Genomic DNA, 22,471 nt, shown 5'->3' with positions numbered 1-22,471 from the left:
ACAGTCACAACTGAAATACCCTCGCACTTAGTTTGATCAAAAGAAGAGCAACTGCACTGCTAAACTTTTTACAACATCCTTTTGCTGTAAATTGTCTTGCTACTGAAATACTCACTGTTTGTGAAGCTGGAAGGCAGCATGAGAGATGACCTTAATGCTTGCATTTAGCAAAGTGTATTTGATGCTGTTCTTTAAGATACTGAGTGGCGTAAAGGCTTCAGAGAGAACATTAAAAGCTGATGATTAAAAAAAAAAAAGAACAATTAATTTTTCTTGAACTGGTTTATCAGTAAAACAAAAGAGGTTGGAATATTGTATCTGACTATGTATCACCTTTAGTTTAACTCTGGCTCTGATAGAGTCAGAAGTAACAAAGCCTGGTATGGCAGAGGAGTCCGTAACATTGTTGAGCATCTCTGTCAAGTACAGACAGAACTCAGATTTTCATTACAGAAGAAAAAGGACTTTGAGAAGATGACTGACTCAGATGTTTTGCTTGCACTGAGTATTTCCTTTTTTGTATCTCTGTGCGCCATGTCTGTATGGGTTACCTTCTAGTTCCCACCTTGTATTTTTATTCTCACAAATTAGATACCTAGATTTCTACAAAATTGGAGAAAGATTTTTAATTTTAGAGCATTAGCTATGTCTGTGTATGAAAAGTACTTTGTAAGATGGTGCTGAAGAGTAATGGGTTTAACTATAGGGCTTAGCCTGTTACCCTCAAGTAACAGTCATGTGCCAGTACCTGAAATTCTGTAAGGAAATCTCTGGAGCAGACACCTTGGCCGTCAGCTCCCAGACAGGATGTTTGTCATAGGAAGATCAGCCATGGGAAGGGGGTTGTTAAGAAGCTGCACAGCTGCAAGATTAACACAAGCCCCCCACACTGCCTCAGTGGCTCAGAGGGCAGGAGACCATCACAGGAAGAAGTGCTGTGCTGGGCAAAGGGGGAGGACTGCTATAGCAAACAAAATACATTACCGCTGTCTCATCCTGGCAGAGAGAGCTTCCTTGCTGAACGTCTGCTAGGCAGAGGAGATAGACAAAGCTCATTGAGGGAAACTAGAGACCCACTGAAAGAAGAATACCACAGCAAACCAGAACCAAATAGTCCAGACCGTTCACTTCCAGGCATAAAAAGCACTGTAAAAGCCTGAAAAACAAACTTTTCTTCTTGGGTGGTGCTCCCTTCAAATACAGATTTCAGAATCCAGATTTATTTACTCCAATTGTAATGCCATGCACTAGAAGAGATCATGACAAGCTGAGCCACGAAGTGCTAGAAAAGACCCTTGTAATTACTGTAATAGGATACTGCTAATCACCAGTTTGAGTCTGCACTTAGGGCTCCTGAGAGCATGCCAGAGGGAAAGAAGGGTCTTCTACGACTGTGCTGGCACACGCTTCCCCGAGGGCAGAACTCACCTCATGAGAGTACATGTTCTGAATCCGTTTGCAGAGAAAAGCCATTACTCCCATTCTGTCTCCCTGTACTTCTGTGTAATAAACACCACCAGCTCCATGCATGCGCTCCTTCAGGTCCTGCCATCTGCCTGACAGATGAAGTCCTGAGCATGACCATTATCATAACTATTTCTCCTATGAACTGCATATTCTACATCCCTGCAAACAACAGGTAATACAAATTAGTGATTCATGATACATGTGCATTGTTTCTCAACATCTCAAAAGGACACCAAGCATATGAGGAGTATCATAATTTGAAAAACACTGAGAAAAATGCTTGAGAGTTTGAATAGTGGTGGTATTGGGTTCAGCCATTAGTGGCTTGTGCATAATGCTGCGTACACAAACTGCTTTGGCAAGCTCCCACTCAGGCCATTGTGTGTCTGTCATGTATTTCATGGAAAACCTGGGCTGAGTGAAAAGGACCACAGCTGCTTTTGCTGATAAAAGAAATCACAGCCATTGAGTAGGTTCTGTTTTCATTTGCTGCCCTGAAAGGCTGTGTGCTTAGTAAGATTTGAACTGTCTGGAGCTGACTTTTTTCATATTTGTCTGGCAGGAAGTGAGAGCAAACACTTGTTCCACTCTTATTGTGCCTTTTTGCAGTTACTTCGTTATTTGTTTGAGCTTCACATAAAACAATTGCTTTGATACTTGAATTCTTTAAAGGGTGTTGAATTAAAGCTTCTATTTAATCCCACTAATCCAATTCACTGCAAAGCTGTAACACTGTGCTTAAGCGTCAGGCCTTTCAAGATTCAGACCCTGCAAATCATAAACCTTCACAAACATACAAGCTCAGCCTAAAAGTCATTTATGATGCATACATAAATCACGAGGAGAGACGTCAATGGGTACCATACAACAAGCATGTTAGCAGAGAATTCCCAGTTTGAGAAATACCCACACGTTCTACCCATTTTTGGCCTCCTCCTTTGACTATCAGAGAGAATGGGGACAACATTATTTACATAGAAAAAGGGAGAGGAATTTGAGAGTGAACTGCATGGCCGCAGGAGCTACCAGCCTAAGGTATCATCAAGTAACTATTTAAAAGCAGCAATCAAACCAACAATTTGCACAAAGATGATCCCACATTCCCAATGCAGCAGAGGCTAGTCTTAAAACTGCCGGTTCGCTGCTGCTCCCCTACCCACACACTCCAGTGAGAGAACAGACTGCCTGATGCTTGTTCCCTGCAGCCTAAACTGCATTAGAAGTTGCAAACACGCATTTCCTTAATGAAGGGGTTTGTTACAATGTCACCACTAATAAGGGAATTACAGCCCTGACTCAGACAGCCACAACCACCAAATGAGGACCCCTTGCAAAGGCCAGACGAGCTACCTACGGGGCAGCATACGTTAGTACCTTGGCGTCCCATGGCCTGTGTACTGTGGAGGGTGCTGTGCCCCACAGGATGGCGTGAACCCCCTCTGGGCCCAGGTGACACCCCGAGGCAGGGGCAAGACGCCCCTCGTGGTGCTGGTTCGAAGCACAAGCAGCTCTGGGGCTGGCTCACACCCTTACAGTGTTCTGCCACGTTGCAATTTATAAACCCAGGCAAGCGAGTAGCTAAAGTTAAAGACGTGTATAACAAAACCATGACCTGTAAATTCTGCCTAACTGCATAATATGTATTTGTAAAACAACTTGCGTTTTCTCCATGGTTAGTAGTTAGAACAAAAAGAAAAATAGTCCATTCAGTTAAAAAAAAAAAGGGGGAAGGGGTCGGGGCAGATACTGAGCTGCTGTAAATGTCTCTAGTTCCCCTGGAGACTATGGAGATAGCTTGACTTACACCTGCTAAGTTTTTTTCCATTACTATACAGATCTGTAAGATATAATAAAATATTAGATGCCCTAGCATGTAGATGCCAGGTTTACAAAGAAAATTTCAAGGGGGAGGTTTCTTTAGTTGCATGGAAATACAACAACTGAAGTTGGTGTATTGATAATAATGATTATTTCATGTTTTGGTAGTAACTAGGAGCCCCAGGAAAAAATCTCTATTAGCTGTAGTGATACTGTATTATTCAACATAGCAAAAAAATAGAAGCCTCAACTGAACAGTGCTTGCAATCTAAGCTCCATCTGCAACAGGAGTCTCATGGTATACATTGTCCATTACCCAATTTTCTTTGGCACCTCTTCTACTCCAGCTATCATCTCCTGTATGTATTTGTTCTGCCTTCCCCTGCAGCTCTATCCCGAGGGAAATTACACTTTTACAGTCTTGATCAACAAGTAAAGCTCTAATGTTTCTCTTTAAAGCTATGTATCTTAGGCTTTTATGTTTCTCTTTAAAGCCGTGTATCTCACCCACACTGACATTTCTTGCAGTCGTCATCACATCTGTTCCTTCAGCTAACCATTTCTTAATAAATGCACAGAAATGTGCCTGCAGCTACCAAACAACCACCTCCTCAGAGATTCATGGGTGTTTCTAAAGTTCATTGTAAGCACTGGGAAGATTGTTAACTGGTTCGTTTCTGTCAGCACAAAACTGTCTAGTACTTAAAGAACCATTGCGAGTGCTGCAGAGACTACAGACAGTTCTGTAAATTGTTTATGGTGGCCCCAAGACTGTCCCAAAGCTGCTTCTTTAAGTTGTTAGCACACAAGGTTTCTTACACCCTTTCACCTGCTGCATTAAATCAGATAAGTTCCCTTAATTTCATAACTTTCAAAGTTGTTCCTAATACACACTGATGATGGTGGTATAGAAAACAAAGCTGTGAATTATATCTCTTCTAATTGTAATGCTAAAACCTGACTGCTAAAGCTGAAAGTTATTTATGAGATACTGTAGAATGGCATTATCCAGTTTTAAGATTTTGGGGGAGAGAATATTCTTCTGAGGTTGCCTCAGAGCTTGAAAATGCAAAAGGTTTCTTGCAGTTATGCTACTTTTGCTATGAGTGACACTGAGCAGGTAACTATACTGCATTAACATGAAACATATTTTCATTTTCAGTGAGGTGGATGACTTTTCTGGAGTTTATTTCTACAAGGAAATGGCAGTCCCACCAACCAACCTTCTAAAACCTCTTTTAAGTCAGGCTGTGCTGTTTGCTATAGACAAAGCTCAGAGTCCTGTTATTAACAGATCACCAGCTGTGGAACACTCAACAGCAATTTTGTAGCTGCTGACGAGAGTATAAGCAGAAAGTGCCCCAGGGAGAGTGAAACTAACAAAACAGAGCACTGTGGATCTCCCCAAACATCTTGCTTCATTAGAAAAAAAAAAAAGCAGGAGTTAAGAGTTGCAGAAATTCTGAGGTCTGAAAGAGGTGCCTCAAATGACACTTAAGTCTGATGGATTCAGTTCATTAAAGGAACAAAGTTTAGAGCTCACATGATCACAGTAAATAGGGGTAAAAGATTTTTATCAGAGATCGCTTAGTCTGAAAGACAGTGACAAATTGAAGAGAGATATATTGATAGGAAAACTGATCGAGTGTGACTTATAAGCTATGGAACGCGTTTCTGTGACGTAGGCAGGCTTCCCCCTCAGCAAGAGGCATCTCCGGGGCAGGGATGCCGGCTCACAGGGAGGCACCAGGCCTGCTGCAGAGATTGTGAGGGGAAATTCTGTGAAGTTTTTCTGTGTTGCTGCGACCTGGGCTGGGGCGAGTAACAAAATGGCCTTGGGGGCCATGCATCAGCTACAGGAAGGAGTTTTACAGAAACTGGGACATATTTAGACGTGCTGGAGGCTGAACTCATTTTACAGAACGGGTATTTTTTGCCCTGGATCAGCAGTTCTGCCGCACGCGGCAGGGACCCCCCTGCCGCCCCTCAGGGCCGGGCCGGGCCCGCCCGCCCCCCGTCGCCATGGCAACGGACGCAGGCACGGAGCATGCCGGGCCGAAAGAAAACGCCAGAGCAAAACCCCGCTGGGGCCGCGCGGGGCGGCCAATGAGCGCTCGGGGGAGCGGTGGCGACGCCCAATGATCGGCGGAGGGGGCGGCCCCGGGGGCGGGCCCAGGCGCTGCCGGCGGCCCGCGGCGGACACCCGCAGAGCTCCGCGCGGGCCGGGCCGGGGGAGGGCCGAGGCGGGGCTGCCGCAGCTCGCGAGGCGCTGCTGGGCAGGCGGCTGCTCCCGCGACTCGGCGCTGGGCTTCGCTCCCCGCAGGCAGCCATGGGCGACCGAAAGGCGGTGATCAAGAACGCGGACATGTCGGAGGAGATGCAGCAGGACTCGGTGGAGTGCGCCACGCAGGCGCTGGAGAAGTACAACATCGAGAAGGACATCGCCGCGCACATCAAGAAGGTGAGCCCCGGGTCAGGCCCCCGCCCGCACGAGAAGCCGGGCGGGCCGCAGGCAGCTAGGCACGGGGCTCCGCAGAAACGAGTCCAGGGACACTCGATCGGCAGGTCGGGCTTTGCTGCAGGCGGGTGGCCTTACGCTCCTTTTCCTCCTACCTGTGGAGCTCTGCGGTCCTGCCGCTCTTCTCTTGCAAAACTTTCTGGTTAAGCACTTTCCTCCTTTATCTCCTTGCCCAAGCGAACAGAATGGCAGCTGACCTGTCCCTGGGACTGACGTGCCGGGACAGAACACTGGCCCCATTGAGCCTATTGAGCAGCGCTGGCTTGCTGACCTCGTCACTTTTTTTCTTCCCTTCCCACCCCATTTAAGACAAACTGTTCACACTAGCGCAGAACAGATGGTTCGTCACTTGCTGTTTGTCAGTTTTTCTCCGGCTCCTACTTGGAGCCAGATTGAGCTGTAAGTTCAAGCTGCAAGATCGAGATGAGCAGAACACAAACTTGCATGCTCTCACAAAAAGTCCCTTCGTCTCGGGGCTGTGGGACACCACAATGCACAGGCACTGGCTGTAAGCTATTCATACAAGCCTCGTAGGTACTAGTTTATCTAAAACTCACAGCAGTCTCCCAAGTATGATGGGTAGAAGGAATATTCTCATGACATGATATTAAGGATGCAGCAGAGAATTTTCCATTAAGAGTCCTTTCAGCATCCTTATTAAGGATTAGTGAGTGAAGATAAATTAACAGCTTAATTTCTATAGATTTAGAACAAAGTTCTTAAAAGTTACCATTTGAAATCACAGTATGACTTTTGCAGAAAAATTATTTTCCCTGAACATATATATTTTAAATTTATTCCTGCTTTCTTAGGAAGCTTTTTTTCCCCCTTCATAAGCAGCAGAAAGTACTAAGACAACAGATGATCCCTGCACTTAAGAGCATATGCTGCTCCTTAATTGCTTTCTTCAGAGAGGGATACTTGCTAACAAGTTACATATCAGTGCCAAAATAAATGTTAGTACAAGCAATGCTAAATTCCGAGCTCTCTCTTCTGCAGGAATTTGACAAGAAATACAATCCCACTTGGCACTGCATCGTGGGAAGGAACTTTGGCAGCTACGTGACTCATGAGACCAAGCACTTCATCTACTTCTACCTCGGCCAAGTTGCTATTCTTCTTTTCAAGTCTGGTTAGCACCGTGGACTCCTCCTGACACTTGCGTCTGGTTACAGGACTGCACACTAAACCCAAACAGCCTGCTACCTTCAGCCTTCCTGAGGAAAGACCTCACCTTCAGGTCTTTCGTTGTATTGTTAATGGTCAGGGATTTTACTGTAGTAGCTGTAATTTTCGTTGTGGCTATGAAAATGTCTTCCTTGTATTTATTTTCTTTCAAAACACAGCTTCTTTGCTAATAAAACTACTGGAACGGTTTGTCCTTTAAGACTCTTATCTGCCCTTCTGCTGTCTTAGTGCTTGCATTATCTCTTTATTCCCCTGTGAAGGAAGGAACATCCCCACCCCCATTTTTCCCCTAAATCCACAGCATCTGAATCCTGAGCTAATCTATGAATACATCGTCAGTCAGTAAGGAAGAATAACGGGATTTTTCCTGAGAGAAGATGGAAAAAAATACTGCTCTTTGAGTCTCGATAAGCATTTCGGTATGTATAACCTCCGGTGCAAATTCTGGAGTTCAGCTATGTTGTGGTGGAAAGAAGTTGCTTTTCTGATTTTGGGAAAACTGGTGAATAAAAGCAACAGTCCTTTTATTTCCTACTCTTCAGAACAGAGGGATTTTCATTCTTTTATTACACAGCTGTCGCTTTAGAATATAACTCATGTTCTCTAGCTTTGAGTAGTTTATTTTTTTTACTCTTCCTATTTTTTTTTAAATGTATCCTGCAACAGAAGGATCAAATCTTCAATAGTTTAAAGATCAGAAGCAAATGTGTGGTATTTTTATGGAGATGTTCTACATCCAGCATCGACAAAAGAAACGTACGTTCGCCTGATTTGATATGTAGGCAAACGTACATCATCACATTCCAGAATAGTTATGAAGTTATTATCCCTCAGAAAAGTTTCTTTTCTTTTAAAAATATTAAAATACTGTCTTAAATGAAAAGTAGTTGATGCATAGCTGTTTTATTTTGTAAGGCTTCCACTTGTTTGAAAGAAGTAAAAGGATCATGGAAAAGCCCCTTGAAGTCCACACGACTAAAAGACAATGACAGCTTAATACAGGTTTAATAAATCCAAGTCACTTCTCACCGCTATGACAGCCCCCTTGAGGCTGAGGAAAAGAAAGGTATCTCATTTGAAGACTAGTTAGTCCATTTCTGTACCCACATCAGATGTAACTGAAGTTTCGCCGTTAGTTAGTAATGCTCAGTTTTGGCCATGTCCTTTGTGGTGCACTTGAAGAACTGCAAGTGTACAAAACTGACCACAGAAATCACTTCATCCTCAGGTCTCGAGGGGATAAAGGTTGCCAACATTCTTCTGGGCCTGTCTACTGAGCAAGTATCTGCTGCACCAGCTCTTAAAGCTTTCCTCTTCTATCTTCATAGAGTTAAAATTCCAAGCTTTCCGATTACTCAGGAAAATTATACTTCTTGCATTTTGCTACATAGTAGGCTCATAGTTTGAAACCTGAGTGAATGGCAACTATGCCTGAGGATAGATTCTGATAATCCACTTTAAAAAAGCCTGCATCTTCTATCATTTCCTTCAGCTCCTCCTGAAAAGTAATAGTTCCATAATTACAACCACCTGAAAGCCTCTAAGCCAGCTGCCTCCACAATTCTGGTGGGACTGTGTCTTGTGTATCAGTGCATCCAGAGAAATGTTGTCTTACCTGAGGGGGGAAGCGTCGGATGCTCTCCACAAGATACTGGTAAGACTTCCAGTCACCAGCGATAATCTCACCCAGAACAGGGATAACCTGGAAACTGTAGAGATCATAGAGCCTGCAGAGACAGAAATCATGCACAGATTAATACAAACAAGTTTAAAACCAAGACTCTTCAATGTACGTTGATCTCTTTACCACTATGCTATGTCCAAATTTGATTTTAAAGTGCACAATGAGAAGGCTGCAAAGTGTCTCTGTCTCTTACTCCGGCTGAGTGCAAGTAAGAGTCTTGTGACGTGGCGTAAGGCGTCACCATGTTCCTACCTGGAAAGAAGAGGGTTGCTGACATGACTAAATTCAAGGCAGAGAAATCTCCCTCCTGGTTTCAGCACACGATAGGCCTCCTGAAGTGCCTGAGACAAAGCAGATGTGATGAGTTTGTTTCTGTGGAACAGCACCTGTCTACTGTCATGCCAGATGCCAACAGCTCAGTGATGAACTGAGGGGAGTACAGAGAATTCTGTCTGGCAACTGCCAGTATTTACTTGTAGAGAAGCATCCTAAGACCATCAAAACCAAAACAAAACCCACAACACTCCTGGTGTTACGTAAATAGATTTATAACACGCTTTATGTTGAAATGATGATATTAGGGATGCATTTTTTTCCTTCTCCTTTTCCCTACTCTCAGTTGATGAATGTTTGCCAGCACAGTTCTTGTAATTACAGACCAAACCCAGAAAGGAAAAGGTGACTCAGCTAGAAGAAACAAACTGAAAAGAGGGCATGATATAAATATATTTTTAATCAAAAGACAAGGCTTTATTCAACTGTGAGGCACATCAAAGGATCAAAGAAGAAATGATTCTGGGTTTTGGAGGAGCAGTTTGCGAGAAAAGGGAGGAAAGAAAGGGAAGAAAAGAAACTTAGAGCTACTTAGAAAATTCCACCCTATATCCGAAACAAACCAGCCAAGAACAACTAGAAACATTCTGTTGACAACTATGTTTTTCCATACAAGAACACAGAGTTATATTCAGCCTCTGCAGGTTCTACATCTGCTTGGCTTCAAGCGTCACGTTCCTAAGGGATCAAATATAAACAGTACACATGCACGACAAGAGCTCTGAAAAAGAATTAGACGCTTGAATGTGTTTTGTATCAAGTCTCCAGGGAGCCATGCTACCAGACTTCTGTATCCAGTTTCCTTGAAGAGGTATAAGGCAAGGAGCCTGTGCTTCAGAAGGGTGCAGATGAAGCACCGTGAAAGACCACCTGCATTAAAGAAGTTCAAAGACACACGTTTCAAGGTGGTTTGCATCCAAATGCTACACCTCCTGTGGAAGGAGCATTGCCAAGGTTATAACACACTCCTCCAAAACACAGACTAGCCAACTAGACACAGGTGATGTACCTTACCTTCACCCACACGACAGCTAGGCGTTCCCAAAGGACGGATACTGTTTAGAGCACAGAGAACTCTTCCTAATTAAAATCATACTCATTCTTCATGGGGAACCATACTACCAGCCAGTGTAAAGACACTAAACGGGGCTGAACAGATTAATTCGACAGTAGTGGTGGCAGCAGCCAGCTGCTCCCCACTTTCTTCTCTGGAAGCTCTGCTGGCTCAAACAGATAAGTAGAATGAGGCAGGAAGCATCGACCCGCTGCAGGTGGGATATAGGTCTGGTGCTTCAGAGGATTTGGGACACGCAGACTGACTGCGCTGTACGAGTGTAGGTCCTGTAACATCATAGGTTAAAAGATAGGGAATGTAGCATTCAGCCCTTTTTGCCTTAGGAAGAGATTGTGTGGCTTGCCAAGCTGGAAAGATTGGGTGCAACCAGTATAAATCTTACTTTTATGACAAAGGTGGAGCATTTAATCGCATTCTTCATTCAAACATGCTGCACAATATGTGCCACTTATTTTAAATGTCTTAGGAGTAGACAAAGATGTTTCTTTATCCAAAGGGGTTCCTCCTTGGCTTCCTCTGCTGGAAGAAAAAGCATCAGTGGATTGCAAAGACCCTGTGCCAGCACACACTATAGCAACTTACCAAATCGATACGAGTTACGTTTCGTATTCCAAAGGCAATTGTGTAAACATCAAATTTATCATCATCAAAGGGCAGCTCTTCAGCATTCCCAAGCACCCAGGACAAGCCTGTAATGAAAGCCAAAGACACAGTATTGAACAGGCCCTGTATAAATGCTGGTCCAAAAAGACTAGGACTTCTCTATTCCAGAATGAAATATTTATTAATAAATAGATATTTAAAAGCAGTGATTCATTTTTGATGGAGGAAAGAACACTTTGGTCTACACTCACAAATCTTTCAGTGCCCTGTATTGCAACAGATCTGCCAAACATTCCTCTGCACACGTGCACGCTGCGTGCACAGCGCCTTGGTCTGCCACCAAGATTTCACCCAAATCTTTCATTGTAGCGGAAAGCCACACAAACTGGCTGCTGGCTGTTGCAAAGCTGCAAGAACTCTCAAAGAGTGACTACGGACAGCGACTAACATCTTGCCATACAAAAATAGCTAAAACACTAAAGAAACTTAGGTAGAAAGTTTCCATTGATTGAAGAAGATGAAAAGCCACACTCCTCCATCAGCACTATCAGCATGTGATCCTGTTGCAGCTGTGCAGTTTCCCGAACGCCAACGGATCAAGGCCACGTCTATCTGTGGAGTGTTAGGCTTGTCCACGTTATTTGTGCCAAAGTAAAACTGCTAAGTTTAGTTCTTAAGGTCACTTTCTGGTGACTCTGAGGCAGAAGAAAATATCCTAACAGAAAAAAAACAGGAGTTTTCTGCAACGGCAACAGTTCAAAGGACAGTCTGCTAGAAAGAGGCATGGAGAACAAAACAGAACAGAAAACCTCAGCTGCTGCCAGGAGGCATTCAAATTTCATTTTTACAAAGTAGATACAGTTGTAGAAAGTGTAGTATAAAAAGATGCACACAACATTATTAAAGCAGTAATTATCTGTCTTGTTTAAACCTAGGCAGTTTAAATATACCTCTAAGAAGTGAGTACCAAGAAAAGGGTCTGAACAACAGGAAAACTACCCCTCAGAATACACTGCAGTGAAATCACAGGCCAGAAGTTTGTAAGGGGATAGAAGAAAGGGCTGTCGGTGTTTCGAGGCACACGCAGCGCACCCTACCACTCCTGCTGGCCAAAATGCACAATCAGCAAATGTGCAGCACGCGTGCTTCTTTTCAGTGTGCACAGATCCTGTTGCAGGCTAACAAATACATAGAAATGTATGCACTGGGAAACATTAAAAGAACAAGTCCCTTACAATGTTAAGGAAAACAAATTTCAGACCTCAGATGATCAGCATGCAAGCAAACTCAGAAATGAGTTTACTAAAACAGGGACGAATCACACGAAGGACAGCAGGCAGGACATACTCAACGGGTATGTGCTGAACGAGGGAGAGAAAGAGGTAAGAAGTCAGAATTGTGGCGCAGTAGTGAAGAAGGCAACCCAGGCAGCAAGATGACAATTGAGCTTCAACAACTACATTGCACAGAGAAAGAAAATTACAAACTAAATATATGTATTTTGAGAACTTGATAAGATATAAGTCGCAAAAATACCTAAAAATTGAAGCCAACTGAACAAAATGCTTTTTTTGTAGTAGCTAGGAGGCAGTATCAAGCTTTATTTCAGATCCTAAGCTATAGCCATAAAGCACTCATACTTACAGTGTTGGTACAGTTCAGGTGTTCCCAAACTATGATGCACAGAGAGCTCTGGACAGGCTTGCAAGCTGCTCAGATGAGCGTGATGCATGCAGCCTGCCAGAGCTGGAAGAACCCATGCTTTTACCATCAGTTTACTATGCCAAAAGAAGAGGGGGAGGCAGGCAGGCAATGGCCTGGAGTAACCCACCAGCTGAGAATGAGAGCAGCTGAGAGAACCCGTGTCAGCAGCTTTTCTGTCAGCCCCTTTCGCTGCTGAGCTTTGTCTTATGTCCTTCAGCCTACGTAATTTCCAGGCAAGAACTTCACTTGTATCTGCCTAGAAGACCTTTCTTGCAAGGCCCCGTCTGCTCCACACGCACCCACACACCTTGCACCAGGAGCTGCCAACAAGAGGTAAGTGCTAGGTGGGTCACTGGCCACAGCTGCGAGTGGAGTTGCGATGGGGTGTGGGAGCAAAGCACAGTGAAAGGACACAGAGGACATCTCACAACACGCATGCAGAGGCTGCCCAGGGCACTCCTAATGGTGGGTACCCAGGAAAACAAGTTTGAGAATGTCCTGTATGCTTTACCTTGCTAAAATATTTGGTAAATAGCTGTAAGTGACAAGAGGATAAACTATTATCATAAAAATGCTGAACCACAAAAGCAGGCCTCCTTTTTTTTTATATTTTACTTCTAAAAATCAGGCTCTTAGTCAGAACTGGTACGGTCCACAACAAATTCTAGATATCAGTAAATTAATCCATTAACCTGCAAACTAACATTTAATATAATTCAGTTTCTCTGAATATTATTAACACATTCTCTAACTGTGGAAAGTTTTGTAGGTTTACAACGTACTACCACTCTTGCATTTTTTATTTGCTGCCTTAATTCTCAGAACTTTAGTGCAATTATTCTAGGGCTGAGCTCTGCTGTATTATCTGCCTTAATAAAATCCGATTAGTCTGCACAAATATAAAGAGCAGGCTTAGGTTATTTGGCCAGTTTTGAATATCCAATTGCTGGATATCGGACCTCATGAACACTTCCATGTCTGTATTTCTAAAAGCTCAAGAGGATCACTGTACGTCTGAACTTCGTACTACGCGTGTCGCACTGGAAAAGTAATTTCACCTTGACAAATATGAAAGCACAGCTTTGGTATATACCAGGGCTATACAGTTCATAGTGTAATCCTGAAGCGGTGATTACCTCGTGGCTATTACGCATCAAATTCTTGCTACCAAGCACATTACTGAAATGGTACGATGCACGACTTACCTTCAGAGTAGCCAAGATGCTGTGCTCTTTGCTTCCCAACTTTTAACATCTCTTTGTTAATGTCACAGACCACAACTTGGGAATCCCCTAGTGGCTTAACTTTTTCTTCCTCGTAACTCTTAGAAATTTCCTGCCACGACAAATTCTGATGGCGCTTAAGCTTCTGCTGGAGTTGGCGTTCTCGTATGGAGCGAACATAATTAATAAATCGAAAGGCAATGTCACCTGCGTTTGTTTTAAAAGAAAGATACATGTTTTAGAATGTTTCCTGAACGTGAAAGTACTAAAACTCCAGGAAATTGGAACATAAAACTCTGAACATCAAACTTACATATTGTACAGTAGGTATATAAGTAAAGGAAATATATTAAAAGCAGACAGTTCAAAACTTTCTGCAAAAGGAAATAGTTTTTAACAGCGTGTTATGGCATTACTGTAATAATTTCAGAGCCTTGGAGTAAGATATTTCAAAGTACAAATAAGTTAGCTTCAACCTCTCTTCACTGTAAATCTGCTATAATATTGTAGTAGATCAGATAGATGTTTTACTGGTTTTAAAGACAGGGAAACTAAGGCAAAAAAAAAAAAAAGTTAGGCAACTCAAGTCTGAGCAATCTCAAAGAGTTCAAAGATAGCACGGTGTGGTCATGTGGAACTCACCCAAATTATTTACCTGTTCCTCCAGCAACATCAACAAGAAGCGTTCCTGGGGAAGGATTCATTTTATGCACGAGGATATCCTTCCACACCCGATGAATCCCCAGAGTCATTGAATCATTCATTACATCATATTTCTCGGCCACATTTTCAAAGACCTGATAAACTGTAAAGAAAGCACATAAGAAGGAAACGCAGTTTACTTAAAAATGCTCATGTAGGAAGGAACGTGCCCTTTTTTTTTTGCCTGGTGGAGGTCTGCCACCATGTGGAACTGAGAAAGATCACCTGAAAACTCTTTACACCAAAAAACCGACAGAATCCCATTGACCTTGCTGCCTGACAAAGGTGTCTTTGGAGAAACGCAGCCTCTTCCCGTAACCCTTCCGGAACTCTGGGGGGAAGGATCGAGCTGGGACAAGGCTATAGCGTTTACCGAGGCTCCCGGTAACGTCTCAAAGCAAGCGCCCAGCCCCACCACCCCTCCGGCAGCCCCTTAAACCCCACAACCGATGCGCGCCGGGAGCCCCGGCCGGCTCCACCCGAGTCCCGTCGCAGCGAGCCCCGGGCCCTCTCACTTTTCTCCCTCCTCTCCTCCTCCGACACGTTCTGGAAGCCGAAATGCGTCTGGGGCCCGGAGGCGAGGCCCCGGGCGAGGCCGAGGAGCGCCCGCAGAGCCCCGCGGCGGCGGCCGAGGAACAGCCGGGCCGGGCCCAGCCCCGCCGCCGCCATTTTGAAAGGCGCGACCCGGCCCGGCCCGGCCCGGCCCGGCCCGGCCCCACCGGGCCCGGTGCCCCCGGCGCCCCGCAGCCCTGCCGAGCTCCGGAGGATTTTAATTTCACCGGTGAACCCCCCCCCCCCCCCCCCCCGGGGCCGCGGCACGCCCGTTGTTTGTCGGTCCCCGGTGCTGAGGGGAGGCGGGAGGGGCCCTGGTTCCCTGTCAGGAGCTTTAGCGGGAGGGGTCTTAGTCCCCCGCGGGGAATTTAGCGCGATTTAGGGAATTTAGCACGATCTGGGGAGTTCTCCGGTGAGCTCTTTTGCGCAGCGAACGCCCTGATCGCACACCGCTTGAGTCATCCAGGGGCCTTTGAACCTTTGTGGATAAGGAGTTACTGAATGGTTACGGAGCTACCGAGCCGTGCGTCACGCCGGGAGGTGAGGTCACGGCGCTGAGGAGCGGGCCCGGAGCTGCGCACCCCCAGCACGGGCTGGGCTCCAGCCGCCGCCCTCCGCCCTCACACCCCCGGGGCCTCCTCGCGTCCTGCGGGCGGAATTGGGCCAAACGCCCCCGTTTTCGCCCCGTGTTCTTCACAGCACAGCGCCCCGTACGGCACCGCACGTTATCCTTTAGGTGCCTCAGCCAGGGGGAGACACGAGCGGTGCCTACCGGAGGAGTCACCGGGAGAGCCTCGCACGCCGCCTTCACGGACCGGCCGCACGGACGCGCCGGTTGGGGCGGTTCAGCCATGACGGGGGGGAAAGGGGAGGCCGAGCGGAGGCTGCGCGGCACCTGAGCGCCCCCAGCCCCGGCGGGCCCGTGAGGGGGGCCCCGCGGGAGGCCCCGGAGGCCCCGGCCCCGCCGAGCCCGGCGTCCGCACAGCGCCGCTCATCGCTATGGCAACGGCCGCGAAGCACGCCGGGCTGAAAGAAAGCGCAGAGAGAAAACGCTGCGAGACTGCATGGTCCTGGCCAATGAGCGCGCGGAGCGGCGGCGGGGATAACCAATAGCCGGCGGCCGGCGCGGAGAGGGCGGGGCTGGCGGCTGAGGGAGGCGGGTGCGGCGCGCGCGGGTCGGTTAAACCCGCGCGGCGGCGGCGCGAGCGGAGCCCCTGAGGTGCGCGTCCGCCCCCTCCAGTCCCCGCCCGCCCGCTGCGCGCCGCTCTACCGGGGCTGCCCCTGCTCCGCGACCGCGAACGGTGAGGGGAGGGTGTGGGGAGCCGAGCCCTGAGGGGCTGGGGATCGATCGGCACCGGGAATGCCGAGGGGAGGCGGGCGGGGCACGGCCCCCCCCCTCCCGTGGTCCCCCGGGGGGATGCGGGGAGCGGCTGGGGGGGCTGCGCCCCCTTCCGGGGTGTCCCGGCCTGAGGCGGGGTGGAGCGGGGCTGGGGGGGGGTCGGGAAGGGCCCGGCTGGGCTCCCCTTCTAGGGGTTGAGGCGCCTCGGAGCAGATGTTGAGCTGAGGCGGCTGCGAGTGAGGCTGTGCCCTGCGCCTGAGTCGCCCTGCGGGGCTGCTGCACCGCAAGCGGTGTGGCACGGCGGGGTGCTGGGCTGGGCGCTGCCAGAACCCCTGGGGAGATTGCTCGGCAGGTGGCTGCGCCCGTAACTTTGAATTTTGTTCTTTGCCTCAATTCAGGCAATCATGAGTGACCGAAAAGCAGTGATCAAGAATGCGGACATGTCGGAGGAGATGCAGCAAGATGCTGTGGAGTGTGCTACTCAGGCCCTGGAGAAGTACAACATCGAGAAGGATATCGCTGCGCACATCAAGAAGGTGAGGGTCTGGTAGTGGGGTGTGCTCATGAAGTCTCTGTGTGCATGAAAAGTCAGCAGGCGAACGTTGCTAGGCAAGTAGCTCTAGAGAAACAAGTTCCAGAGATACTAGATAATCAAGTTGGGCTTTCCCTGTAGGCTGGTGTCCTTATGTTCCTTTCCCCACCCTTTGCATTGATTTTTGTGGTCCTTCTGCTCTTCCCTTGCAAAACTTTCCATTTAAGCATTTTCCTCCATTATCTCCCTGTCTAGGTTAACAAAAAAAGTGGTAGATGACCTGTCCCTGTGACTGATATGCCAGGACAAAACACTGCCTCTATTGAGCTCTCCTACAGCTTTTCTCTGAGAGGAAGCCTGTTTTACGTAGTTCTTGGTTTCAGTGGTATTGAACTTAATCTTCAGGATCTTTTCAGTTCTGTACCTGTGAAACAGAAATTGCAGGGAAACATTATTTTTGGCAAGTCTACTCTACTCACGTCTTTCTTTACATAGTGACCAAAGCAAAAAATATATATATCAGCCACCAAGGTTTTTTTTTCTGTTTGCAAAGTCTGTTAATCCTATTCTAAAAGATGGAAGGTGGGAAAGATCTAGTTCTGATTATATTTCCTTCATCAGTTCAGATTAATGGAGGAATGGAGGAGTCTCAGTGGAAGTTAAACTGATTTGAGTGGAAGAGCTATCTTAAAAGTAACTCAGCTAAGCAGAATGGTTGTTTTCACTAGAGAAAACTTGTTTTGCTGTTACCATAGTAGAGAGAGGCACTTTTTTTCCAGATGCAGGAAATAGCTAAGATAGCAGAGAAGAGGGAGTTTAGCCTACTGTATGTCAGATACTCTCTGTGGCAGCTACTGGAAGCTTCTGGAGAAGTTTGTGAACACGTCATGTAGATTTGTTCATAGCATTGGTATTACAGAGCTTGTAGCAGAGAGTTTTTTCTGTAACTGTCCCTCAGTCCCTCTACCACCCATGTTGCAGAGGAACAATGAAGTCTAGATAATGGCTTAATCCCCGCAGATACAACACTAGTGGCGAAGCTTTTACTCGGGGGTTACAGTTTCAGATTATGTTATGTATTATCTGGGGAGAAATACTACTTTCCGTGAGCAAAGGAAATATTTTGAGCTTATTCCTGAGTTGATAGGAAGCACTGTGGGGGTTTTGTTTTGTCTGACTAAGCAGCAGGTGAATAAGTTGTAAATAAGATGATCCTAGTATTTAAGAGCATCTGTTCTTCCTCTAATTGCCTTGCTCAAAGCGAATACCTGTTCAGAAGCGTTCTTAATTCCGAGTGATCTATTTTGCAGGAGTTTGACAAGAAATACAATCCCACTTGGCACTGCATCGTGGGAAGGAACTTTGGCAGCTACGTGACTCATGAGACCAAGCACTTCATCTACTTCTACCTCGGCCAAGTTGCTATTCTTCTTTTCAAGTCTGGTTAGCACCGTGGACTCCTCCTGACACTTGCGTCTGGTTACAGGACTGCGCTGGCTCCTATGACTGGTTACTTCAGCCTTCCTGAGGAAGCAGACCTTGGTCTTCAAGGGCAATGGCAGGGATTACGCTATGGCAGAAGGTGTTACATTGTGGATATAAAAAGGAAAAATACCAAAAAAAGTCTTCCTTGTATTTATTTTTTTCTAAAAGGCTTCATCTTTGCTAGTAGAGCTGTTGGAGGAGTTTGGCCTTTAAGAGTTCTCTAGCCATCTGCAGTGTTGCCTCATTTCTGCTCGTGCTGTGTGAGTACTGACGGTGTTTTGTTCTCCCTGTTCCAAACATCTCCTATTTTTATTTTCGTGTATTGCTGGATATACTAAAAACCACGGCTATGCTGTCACAGAGCCTGAGCTGTTTCTTTTTCTGCTGATGCCTCTTGGAGATTTGATTTGGAAAATAAACGCCAAGCCCCACCCCAGCTGCCAGCTCCTTATTTCCGCACCGCCGGGAGGGCTGGGGGCGACTGCGGGGGGGGCGGGGACTACAACTCCCAGCGTGCCCCGCGCCCGGCTCCATCCGGGTCCCGGCCGCTGTTGCGCCGCCATTACGGGGCGCTGCCGTTGGCGGTGACCGGGGGGCGGCGCGGTGAAGCGGGCGGGGCTGGGCCGCGGGGGCGGGCCTCGGTCTGCTGCGGGGCCGTGAGGGAGCGGGGCGGTGCGGGGCCCGGCTCGGGGCACCCGGCTGGGTACCCAGCCGCTGCCGTGAGGTGTTAGGCGCGGGGGCCATGGGGGAGCAGAAGGCGGTGATCAAGGACACGGACATGGCGGAGGAGATGCAGCAGCAGGCCGTGCAGTGCGCCGTTCTGGCCATAGAGAAGTACAGCTTGGAAAGAGAAATTGCCGCCCTTATAAAGAGGGTAAATGTCTGCTCCTGCTGTGGAATGCTGTGTGGGCAGCAAGCCCAGCGGGTGGGTGTTGTCACGCTGTCTGGAAAAGCGAGTTCCGTGGACACAAGATACGTGGGGCTGTGGGCTCATTTCCCTCAGTTCCCCCACCCCTACACATCCCCTTCCTCGTTCTGCCTGTTTTCTTTTGCAATGCCTTCATTTTAAATTGCTGGTTCACCAGCTCCTTGTCCAGGGGAGACAGGAGAGAGCCTGCTGACCTGTCCCACAGCTGGTTGGTAGAAACCAGTTGGTTGCGCGTTTAAATCTGCTGGGGCTTTCTTCAGCTTTTTCACCTAGCACCTGACTTACATTTTATTCAAATTGGTCTTAAGGTTCTGCTCATGTTTCTGTACTAGTTGCGCAGGATTGACTAGCGGGTTCAAAATCTGCAGTAAAAAAGTATTTCTCTGCAAAGCTTTTTGTATTTGTGCCCCCTTTCTACGTGCTGACTCATACTAGAAACCCAAGTCTTGGAGTGCTGTTAGGTATGTGTGAAAAAGAACGATGCCTGCGCAAAAGATCTAATTCTGATGCAGTTTTGGCGTTGCTGGATGGAGAAGGAAGAAATCTAAGGGTACCCTGGATCTGAGTGGAAGAGCTGTTGGAAAGCTCTTTCAACTAAATAGTACAAACACATCTGTTTGGGACGTCTTCCTTTCTGCCACCCGAACAGAGCTACCAGCAGGTTTATTTTTTCCACTTGCAAGAAACGCGTTCTTTGTTAGTGCAGGTCAGAGGGTTCACAGTTCATCAGATTTTCTGTGTGGCTCCTAGTTGGAATCTGAGGAAAGCATTTAACCAGGGTTGCAATACCTGATCAGAAACGCTTGTGTGCTCCCACAGAAAGTTTCCTCATTTGAGAGCTGTTGGATATGACAACATATGATTGCCAGCTGGAATGTTCTGCCTTTAATAGACCTGTATAAATATATATATATGTATATGTTTTAAGTGTGGCAGGCTCCTCAGTGTGATGGGATGATGGGAGAACATAACTGCATGACCTGAAGCTTAACAGGTATAGTGTGAGGTCGTGGTTTGACATTTCAGGGGGAAATCCCTGAGGTTACTCCTGCTCAGCTAGGAAGTGCTGAGGCTTTGTTGTTTTTTTCTGTTGTCTAAGCAGCAAGTGAGCTATGAGAAGTCAGTAACAACCCTTGTACTTAACAGCTCCTGCTGCTTCTTAATTGCTTTTCAAAGAGTGATATTTGTGAGGTGGAGACATCGGGACAGAAAATGTAGTCAGCATTTGGGTGAGGCCTGTGCCAGTACTAAATTCCTAGTGGTATTCCTTGCAGGAGTTTGAGAAGAAATACAGCCCCACGTGGCACTGCGTCGTTGGAAGGAAGTTCGGCAGCTACGTGTCCCACGAGACCAAGCACTTCATCTTCTTCCTCGTGCGCGGCCTCAACGTGCTCCTGTTCAAAGCTGGCTGAGCCACGCGTTGCTCGCAGAGCCGCGCGTGCTGCGGGGCGGCACGCCGACAGCGACACGTACATCGATGGACGTGTCCTCGCTGGGGACGGAGACCTTGGCACGGGTACCATCGGGGACGTCCCTGCTGGTTTTGTTGCGTTTAGGGGAGAAATAGCCCCAAAAGTCCTTTGTATTTATTTTTTTTCCGGAGTAAGCTTCTTAGCTAATAAAGACGTTACGTGTTTTAAGAGCTTTAGGGCTATCTTAAGAGCTTTAGGGCTATTTTCTCTTCTTTCCTAGCGAAGTTTGTGCCCCCCAGCCCCGAGTGACCGCCCCCGCACCCAGCCCCTGCTGCCGGCGGCCGCCCGGGGGCGCTGCGGCCTGGCCCGGCCCCTGGCCTCGTCGCCGTCGCCATGGCAACGCGCGCGGGGCATGCCGGGCCGGAACGGGCAGCCCGCCCATTGCCGGGTGTCCGTCGTAGCCAATGAGCGCGCGGAGCGGCGGTGGCGGTGGCCAATAGCTGGCGGGCGGTGAGGAGAGGGGGCGGGGCTAAGGCTATAAGGAGGCGGGAGCGGCGCGAGCGGGGCCGTTAAACGGGCGGCGGCGGGCGCGAAGTGCGGGACGCAGCGGGGCTGCAGGCGCCCGTGAGGGACACCGGCGGCCCCCCGCGAGTGGGACTCGGCTTGGTGTCGGGCGCAGGGGCCATGGGCGAGCAGAAGGCGGTGATCAAGGACACGGACATGGCGGAGGAGATGCAGCAGCAGGCCGTGCAGTGCGCCCTGCGGTCCCTGGAGGAGCGCGGCGTGGAGTTCGACGTGGCGGCGCGCATCAAGAGGGTAAATGTCCGCTCCCGGGGTCCCGCTGAGCGCCCCGCGGGCACCCGTAACCCAGCGAGGGGGAGTGCCGGTGGGTAAGTAGCCCAGGGCATCGAGTCCCGGGGATGCGAGGTAATCGAGGTCAGGTTCTGCGTGGGCTCGTGTCCCTTCTGTGCCCCTTGTATGCGCTCTTCAGGGTTCTCCCTCCCCCTTTTATTTCACGAGTCCTTTAAGTCCTTCCCTCCGCTCCCCAGCGGCAGCCCCGAGCAGTGACACTAAGTGCCCAGCGGTCTCTCCCGCAGGAGTTTGACAGGAAATACAATCCCACGTGGCACTGCGTTGTGGGCAGGGATTTTTCCAGCTGTGTCACTCACGAGACCAATCACTTCATCTTCGTCTACCTGGGTCACCTTGCTGTGCTTCTCTTCAAGTGTGGTTAGAGCCGCGGACTGCTCCTCGCGCTGTCCTCCTGTGTCTCAGCTGCGTGCTAACTCAGAGCCTGGCGCCTGCAGCCGTACCGAGGAAACAGATCTTGGGCTTCAAGGGTGATGGCAGGGATTCTGCTGGGGTGATTGGTGTTTTTATTGTACTTGAGGGGAGGATAGCAAAAATAAACGTTCCTTGTATTACCTTTCTTTCCACAGCCAGCTTCTTTTTCAATAAAAAATGTTGTTCTGCCTTTGAAAGTGTTATGGCTGTTTCCTCTCTTTCTATAGTGTTGGTTGTGCCACTTATTTCCCTGTGAGTGTGAATGTCTGACTTGCTAACAAATGTTTTCAAATCCAAAACACGTAAGCACTGTGGTAGCCACACTCATAACTTCATCAGTGTTTCTAAGAAAAATAAATCTCAGTTAGGGACAAACAGGAGTTAAAAGCCCTCTTATGAGGCCTCTACTAGAGGGTTATGTGTTAATTCTGAGTCCCATTTTTTTTTTTTGGAAGAAACCTGCGAACTGCTGTCCCAGTGAACTTTGAGCTCTTGCCCCCATAATAATGGGAAAGGGATCAGCAGATACACTCAGTGGGTGTGGATGGTACTTGGATGCTCATTCAAATGCGTTTAGAATCTCTGTTGCCTTTTAAGTATTAAACTTTTTTTTGCCTCAAAGGA

At 47.8% G+C, this 22,471-nt stretch overlaps 5 protein-coding genes across 6 annotated transcripts; 4 read left to right on the top strand and 1 right to left on the bottom strand.

The window, feature by feature from the left end:
* Positions 1-5,451: 5,451 nt before the first annotated feature.
* On the top strand, positions 5,452-7,532 carry LOC308179269 (dynein light chain 1, cytoplasmic-like). The gene is made up of 2 exons (XM_080559186.1): positions 5,452-5,746; positions 6,803-7,532. The coding sequence occupies exons 1-2, from the start codon at positions 5,615-5,617 to the stop codon at positions 6,938-6,940; spliced, it is 270 nt and encodes an 89-aa protein (XP_080415312.1). The 5' UTR covers positions 5,452-5,614; the 3' UTR covers positions 6,941-7,532.
* A 346-nt stretch (positions 7,533-7,878) lies between these two features.
* On the bottom strand, positions 7,879-15,140 carry COQ5 (coenzyme Q5, methyltransferase). Its single transcript, XM_080559163.1, has 7 exons — positions 14,831-15,140; positions 14,269-14,418; positions 13,596-13,820; positions 10,666-10,772; positions 8,928-9,016; positions 8,607-8,718; positions 7,879-8,489 (listed from the first exon to the last, which is right to left on the bottom strand). The coding sequence occupies exons 1-7, from the start codon at positions 14,982-14,984 to the stop codon at positions 8,388-8,390; spliced, it is 939 nt and encodes a 312-aa protein (XP_080415289.1). The 5' UTR covers positions 14,985-15,140; the 3' UTR covers positions 7,879-8,387.
* Positions 15,141-15,270: 130 nt separating this feature from the next.
* Positions 15,271-18,659, top strand: LOC308179267 (dynein light chain 1, cytoplasmic). Of its 2 annotated transcripts, none has more exons than XM_080559181.1 (3): positions 15,271-15,407; positions 16,605-16,742; positions 18,049-18,659. In XM_080559181.1, exons 1-3 carry the CDS (start codon positions 15,369-15,371, stop codon positions 18,184-18,186), a joined length of 315 nt encoding a protein of 104 aa, XP_080415307.1. In that variant the 5' UTR covers positions 15,271-15,368; the 3' UTR covers positions 18,187-18,659. The 2 variants fall into 2 exon arrangements, with proteins under 2 accessions (XP_080415307.1, XP_080415308.1); XM_080559182.1 differs by lacking the exon at positions 15,271-15,407 and adding an exon at positions 16,011-16,168.
* Positions 18,660-18,804: 145 nt separating this feature from the next.
* Positions 18,805-20,850, top strand: LOC308179271 (dynein light chain 2, cytoplasmic-like). The gene is made up of 2 exons (XM_080559188.1): positions 18,805-19,097; positions 20,426-20,850. The coding sequence occupies exons 1-2, from the start codon at positions 18,966-18,968 to the stop codon at positions 20,561-20,563; spliced, it is 270 nt and encodes an 89-aa protein (XP_080415314.1). The 5' UTR covers positions 18,805-18,965; the 3' UTR covers positions 20,564-20,850.
* Positions 20,851-21,115: 265 nt separating this feature from the next.
* LOC308179270 (dynein light chain 1, cytoplasmic-like) lies at positions 21,116-21,984 on the top strand. Its single transcript, XM_080559187.1, has 2 exons — positions 21,116-21,379; positions 21,661-21,984. The coding sequence occupies exons 1-2, from the start codon at positions 21,248-21,250 to the stop codon at positions 21,796-21,798; spliced, it is 270 nt and encodes an 89-aa protein (XP_080415313.1). The 5' UTR covers positions 21,116-21,247; the 3' UTR covers positions 21,799-21,984.
* Positions 21,985-22,471: the final 487 nt, after the last annotated feature.

This window comes from Anser brachyrhynchus, assembly GCF_964034855.1.
Source record: "Anser brachyrhynchus genome assembly, chromosome: 17".
In the NCBI taxonomy this organism is placed as follows: Eukaryota; Metazoa; Chordata; class Aves; order Anseriformes; family Anatidae; genus Anser; species Anser brachyrhynchus.
Note: the sequence above shows the minus strand (reverse complement) of the source record. Positions and strands in the feature narration are given on the sequence as shown.

What these genes read in the sequence shown, in the direction of transcription:
- LOC308179270 (XM_080559187.1), top strand. Translation starts at nt 21,248, where the DNA reads ATGGGCGAGCAGAAGGCGGTGATCAAGGACACGGACATGGCGGAGGAG. An exon ending in TGGCGGCGCGCATCAAGAGG is followed by an intron (nt 21,380 to 21,660) that starts GTAAATGTCCGC and finishes TCTCTCCCGCAG; the next exon opens with GAGTTTGACAGGAAATACAA.
- LOC308179269 (XM_080559186.1), top strand. Translation starts at nt 5,615, where the DNA reads ATGGGCGACCGAAAGGCGGTGATCAAGAACGCGGACATGTCGGAGGAG. An exon ending in TCGCCGCGCACATCAAGAAG is followed by an intron (nt 5,747 to 6,802) that starts GTGAGCCCCGGG and finishes TCTCTTCTGCAG; the next exon opens with GAATTTGACAAGAAATACAA.
- LOC308179271 (XM_080559188.1), top strand. Translation starts at nt 18,966, where the DNA reads ATGGGGGAGCAGAAGGCGGTGATCAAGGACACGGACATGGCGGAGGAG. An exon ending in TTGCCGCCCTTATAAAGAGG is followed by an intron (nt 19,098 to 20,425) that starts GTAAATGTCTGC and finishes TATTCCTTGCAG; the next exon opens with GAGTTTGAGAAGAAATACAG.
- LOC308179267 (XM_080559181.1), top strand. Translation starts at nt 15,369, where the DNA reads ATGGTTACGGAGCTACCGAGCCGTGCGTCACGCCGGGAG. An exon ending in GCCGTGCGTCACGCCGGGAG is followed by an intron (nt 15,408 to 16,604) that starts GTGAGGTCACGG and finishes GCCTCAATTCAG; the next exon opens with GCAATCATGAGTGACCGAAA. An exon ending in TCGCTGCGCACATCAAGAAG is followed by an intron (nt 16,743 to 18,048) that starts GTGAGGGTCTGG and finishes TCTATTTTGCAG; the next exon opens with GAGTTTGACAAGAAATACAA.
- COQ5 (XM_080559163.1), bottom strand. Translation starts at nt 14,984, where the DNA reads ATGGCGGCGGCGGGGCTGGGCCCGGCCCGGCTGTTCCTCGGCCGCCGC. An exon ending in GGAGGAGAGGAGGGAGAAAA is followed by an intron (nt 14,419 to 14,830) that starts GTGAGAGGGCCC and finishes CTTTCTTTACAG; the next exon opens with TTTATCAGGTCTTTGAAAAT. An exon ending in TGATGTTGCTGGAGGAACAG is followed by an intron (nt 13,821 to 14,268) that starts GTAAATAATTTG and finishes AAACAAACGCAG; the next exon opens with GTGACATTGCCTTTCGATTT.